Consider the following 6000-nt stretch of genomic DNA (forward strand, 5'->3'; position numbering starts at 1 on the left):
CAACTAAAAAAGTCCTGCACAATAAAGGGGGCATAGAGCAGAGGTTGGCAAAGTTTTTGGTACAGGTGTCACGGTTCCAGCATGTGTGCCGGCTCTAACTGTTCTTTGTTTTTCTCTCCCTCATATCTCACAGGTGGAGCCAGCACGCGTGATCAGCGTTTCCATGGGAGACGCTGATCATGATGATGAATTACATGCCCGCTTCCACCTGCTCTTCTTTAATTGCACTCCCTATTTTTTGTTTTCCCTCCTTCTTTTTTCCAGTTTATTGTTTGTTGTCATGTTCACTGTTTGCTTTCATGTCTGTCGTTTCTCTCGTGTAATTGGAGCATGCCGGTTTGTCTGTTGATTGCCTGTCTATAGAGGTGCAGTTACCTGCCTGCTTGGCTCTCTCTCACCAGTTGGTGCCCAATACTGTGGAGGAGGTTTCCTCGACATCTGCCCGTGTCTTGGGAGATTTGTCTGGGCTTCGCACTACACCAGCTTCAACTGACTCTCTTCCGAGTGCTCCAGACTTCCACAACGCACACTTGCGGCTTGTTGGATCATCTATAGTCTGTCTGTGGCCGGCGTTGGAAACACCCTTCTGTGACTCTCTTTCTTCCAGTAGCTTGTTGAATCAGCCGTCTTTGGCCAGCGTTGGAAACGGGCATTAAGTTACTCTACATTATCTGTCAATAAAAGCTATTGATCTGCTTTTGGGTACTTTTTACTTCCCCAAACCCCAACCATGACAACAGGGGCCACATCTGGTCTTTAAGTAGTACATGGGGCCAGATTGGATTATTTTTTAGATATATTGTTCCACATTGATTTAGTTATTGTACCTTTTAAGCCCAGAAATATATGTGTTCTCATTCTAATGCATGATGCACAATTTTCTGAAGTGTGTTTGTGGCTGATGATGGGAATATTCTGCCTGAAGTATTGCTCTATAAAGTTGAGTTTCTATCAGGCTTTACAAAAACTTGATAAAGGCTGAACATCATTATAAATTATTTTATCATCTCTACTTCAGTGGTAATTTATTATACAATTAACACTCTCTACATCAGGGGTCGGTATTAATACAAAATTAACAATATTATACAAAATGTCACTGTTTTATTACGTATTACTAATACTTTTAAATCTACTTAAGTTATTGCTATCACAATCAACGTAATGAGCACCCCTGGTCTAGATGTACAACATAGGCTAAATATAAGTTAGCAGAAGTTAGCGGAAATGGCAAGTTAAACTCACATGATATGAACATCAACTGTGTTTCGAAAAGGTCTTTTAGGTGTGGCTATGGATGATCAGGTGTTGTACTGCTGCTTGAAGCAGGGTCGTAACAAGAGGGGTGAAATGTTTAACTATTCGAGGGGCCAACAGGTCCAGGGGGGCCCCACAACAATAGAGAAAAACTGTGCTATGGTCCCGGCTTCAAGCATCCTCCACATCCATGATTAATAGCAGCTGGCGCTAGATCTACAGCTGCTGTTCAATTTTCTACACGTGACTTGATTTGACGGGAGTCACGAGACTCTCATGGCCAATCACATTGAGAGGTAAAAAAAAAGTATCACAGATACACAGACGGAGGGAAACTAGTGCAGTAAAAGTACAATTACAGCACTTAAAATGTACTCAAGTAAAAGTATACCATCTTTAAACCACTTAAAAGTACAATTCCTGAGAAAACTACTTATAGGAATGTTCTGGGTTCAATACAAGTTCAGCTCAATCAACAGCATTTGTGGCAAAACATTGACTTCCATTATAAGTGTCTCACTGTCAGAGCATGTGAGCGTAGCGGAGCGTGAGCGTAGCGTGGAGCAGAGCAGTAATACTTCTGAGCGGAGAGCGCCTTTCTGAAGATTCCGCTCCGCTCGCTCCGTCCGCTCAGCGCCGCTGGCTCTACCCGGAATGCCCTATTGTGATTTGCTAGTTCGAGAATCGGTGAATTAGCTAAAGCAATAGTGGGTTGGTTATGGAGTTCAAATATTGTTTTAAGGAAGTTGCGAGCCTTATGCATAAATGCACAGTAAAAATCACAGTTAAGAACGAGCAGGGAGGAGAAATTGAAAGGGAGTGTTGAGAGACTGTGAGAGTTAGCAAAGATTCATATTGGAATCTTTTTATTTATTTTATTTTACCTTTATTTAACCAGGTTAATCGGTTGAGAACAGGTTTTCATTTGCAACCGCGACCTGGCCAAGATAAGGTGCAGGGTACAAGGCGACATAAAGTTACACATGACATACCAACATACAATTACACAGTCATGAATATAGAAAACATTCAGATTCAGTTAAAAAGTACTGGACAATATATAAGAATAGAAATTGAAAGACTTGATAGTTTAAAAAATTTAAAATGGCAGTGCAAAAGAAATAGCAGTCGGATAATAGTACAGTCCAACATGGGTAAATTGATAATGTGCAAATAAATGCAGTGACAGCCATTTAGTTGAATATGTGCAAAAATACATAAGTCTTTGTTCGCAAAGAGCATCAACATGTACAGTGGTCCGTCAATAAATCTGACAGTAAAACTTTAAAAGTAGCGATCGAAACAGTGGATTCTAATTTGAGAGACTTTTGTAAAGTGTTCCAATCATTTGCAGCAGAACATTTAAAAGAAGAGCGGCCAAGAGAGGTGCGGGCTTTAGTAGAGTCTAAAGAGATATATTTACTCGAACGCAGGTTTAATACAGGCACTGATATGGTTATTAAAGTGCTTAGGTAAGATGGTGTTTTGCCTAGTATGGACTTGTAAATTAATTGATACCAGTGATTTAGGCGCAGATTGCGTAACGAAGGCCATCCAACTAGTGAGTAAAGAGTGCAGTGGTGGGTATTATATGGGGCTTTAGTAATAAAGCGAATAGCACTGTGGTAAACAACGTCCAATTTCTTGAGTAAAGAATTAGAAGCAGTTCTGTAGACAACATCACTAAAGTCAAGCATTGGGATGATGGTCATTTTCACAAGGGCCTGTTTTGTAGGAAGAGTAAATGAAGCTTTATTTCGAAATAGAAACTCGATCCTGGAATTTATCTTTGACTGGAGATGGTTTATGTGGGTTTGAAAGGAAAGTGAGGGGTCTAGCCAGACCCCAAGGTATTTGTATTTCTCCACATATTCCAGCTTAGACCCATTCATGGTGGTGATATTTATTGGGCACGAAGATACAGAATGTGTACGATTAAAAATCATGCATTTTGTTATTTTATACATGTATTCCAGATATTCATTTCAAAGTACAAACAGAAAGCAAGAAGCGTACAGAGACATTTTATGTCTGAGCGGGATCTGAGCGGGATTTGTTTTACGATTCATCAGTGGAGCGTTCGCTTGGGACGCGAGCGACTGAGTGGAGCGCACGTGCATAGAGCGGAATATTGAGCTGAGCGTCACACCGCTCCGCTTCGCTCACATGCTCTGCTCACTGTAACCTCGATTTTTTTAAAAGAAAAGGAGCGACAAGGCAAAATTATTTTTGTGGTAATCAATATTATGCCACAAATGTTGTCGACTGATCTTAACTTTGATTGAACCCGGAATATTACTTAAATTACAGTAGTGAGAGTATCTGTAATTCATTACTTTACACCCCTAATATAGGGAAAACTACTCAATGTTGTGTTTGTTCTTAGATTAAATTGTGCCATTTTGTTTCATGCTTTCTTTGTCTTTAACTTTGTTGCACTTTAATGTCATGCAGTAACACACTGACAGTGATTGATGCATGTCATTATTAAATCAGACCCTCCCCTACAAATACAATCACAAGTGATCACAGGAGACACATTTGAGACACGTTTATATAAGGTTGAAACAGGAATGCGTCTCGGCTAATCATGTGATCAGATCACTGAAAATGAATCTTAATAACATTTGTAAACAGAGCCTCGATGTGGCACAAAACACACAAAAACAACTGAACAGATTCATCCATGTTTAAAAGTTCAGCATAGACCAGCAGGAATTCCCATACTGGTCTAAGCTGGTTTATACTGTACAGTTCTGGTTTGATATGAGTGTAATTTGAATGTATTGTATTTAAGGGTTATTTCACCCAAAAATAAAACTTCTGTCACTATTTACTCAGCCTCAGTCACCATTCACTTTCATTGCATCTTTTTCTCATTTAATGGAAGTGAATGGTGACTGAGGCTGATATTCTATATTTGCAGCATTCTCCTTTTGTGTTCCACTGAAGAAAGTCATTTAGATTTGGAACAACATGAGGATGAGTACATGATAACAGAAGTTTATTGTTCTAAACACATCATAGTCTGGTGTTTTCAGCAGGGATAGTTACTGTGTTTAGATCATCATTTATGAAGAAACTGAACCTCAGAGAGTTTGATCAACGTCTCACGGCGACACCTGCGTACACCACATCATCCTCCTCTTTCACTTTCTGAAAGAAAACAAACACAGATGTGGAAGATTTCATTTCAAGAACAGTATTTACTGTACACTAAACACTGATCTTGTCCTACTGCGAGGCAAATACACTTTGAAATCTTCTATATAGTATTGAATGGGACATACACATATAATGGGACACACACATATAATGGGACATACACATATAATGGGATATACACATATAATGGGACATACACATATAACGGGACATACACATATAATGGGACCCACACATATAATGGGACCATATAATGGGATATACACATATAATGGGACACACACATATAATGGGACATACACATATAATGGGATATACACATATAAAGAGATATACACATATAATGGGACACACACATATAATGGGATATACACATATAATGGGACCAGATAATGGGATATACATATATAATGGGACATACACATATAATGGGACACTCACATATAATGGGACACACACATATAATGGGATATACACATATAATGGGACCAGATAATGGGACATACACATATAATGGGACATTCACATATAATGGGACACACACATATAATGGGACATACACATATAATGGGACATACACATATAATGGGACATACACATATAATGGGACATTCACATATAATGGGACACACACATATAATGGGACACACACATATAATGGGACATACACATATAATGGGATATACACATATAATGGGACATACACATATAATGGGACACACACATATAATGGGACACACACATATAATGGGACCATATAATGGGATATACACATATAATGGGACATACACATATAATGGGACATTCACATATAATGGGACATACACATATAATGGGACACACACATATAATGGGACCATATAATGGGATATACACATATAATGGGACATACACATATAATGGGACACACACATATAATGGGACCATATAATGGGATATACACATATAATGGGATATACACATATAATGGGACATACACATATAATGGGACACACACATATAATGGGACCATATAATGGGACATTCACATATAATGGGACATACACATATAATGGGACATACACATATAATGGGACACACACATATAATGGGACACACACATATAATGGGACATACACATATAATGGGACATACACATATAATGGGACATACACATATAATGGGACACACACGTATAATGGGACACACACATATAATGGGACATACACATATAATGGGACACACACATATAATGGGACCATATAATGGGATATACACATATAATGGGACATACACATATAATGGGACATTCACATATAATGGGACATACACATATAATGGGACACACACATATAATGGGACATTCACATATAATGGGATATACACATATAATGGGACATACACATATAATGGGATATACACATATAATGGGACACACACATATAATGGGACCATATAATGGGATATACACATATAATGGGACATACACATATAATGGGACATTCACATATAATGGGACATACACATATAATGGGACACACACATATAATGGGACCATATAATGGGATATACACATATAATGGGACATACACATATAAT

At 38.3% G+C, this 6000-nt stretch overlaps 2 protein-coding genes and 1 long non-coding RNA gene across 10 annotated transcripts in view; 2 read left to right on the plus strand and 1 right to left on the minus strand.

The window, feature by feature from the left end:
• The window catches only part of LOC127639469 (uncharacterized), an 808968-nt gene that overhangs the window by 88786 nt on the left and 714182 nt on the right, over nucleotides 1–6000 (plus strand). The gene's annotated exons all lie outside the window — the stretch shown is intronic.
• The window catches only part of LOC127639752 (uncharacterized), a 69793-nt gene that overhangs the window by 47448 nt on the left and 16345 nt on the right, over nucleotides 1–6000 (plus strand). The window lies entirely within an intron of this gene.
• Nucleotides 1–6000, minus strand: part of LOC127639747 (SLAM family member 5-like) — a 101868-nt gene that overhangs the window by 4664 nt on the left and 91204 nt on the right. For 5 of the 6 annotated variants that reach the window (XR_007970004.1, XR_007970003.1, XR_007970001.1 and 2 more), the window contains exon 6: nucleotides 4346–4413. Coding sequence is in view for 1 of the 6 variants with exons in the window: in XM_052121955.1 (XP_051977915.1) it covers nucleotides 4360–4413 (54 nt within the window). In the remaining 5 variants the exon portion in view is untranslated. Of the gene's footprint in view, nucleotides 1–4187; nucleotides 4414–6000 lie in introns of those variants that run through there. The other variant, XM_052121955.1, reaches the window with a different exon arrangement.

Source organism: Xyrauchen texanus, chromosome 48 (genome assembly GCF_025860055.1).
Source record: "Xyrauchen texanus isolate HMW12.3.18 chromosome 48, RBS_HiC_50CHRs, whole genome shotgun sequence".
In the NCBI taxonomy this organism is placed as follows: domain Eukaryota; kingdom Metazoa; phylum Chordata; class Actinopteri; order Cypriniformes; family Catostomidae; genus Xyrauchen; species Xyrauchen texanus.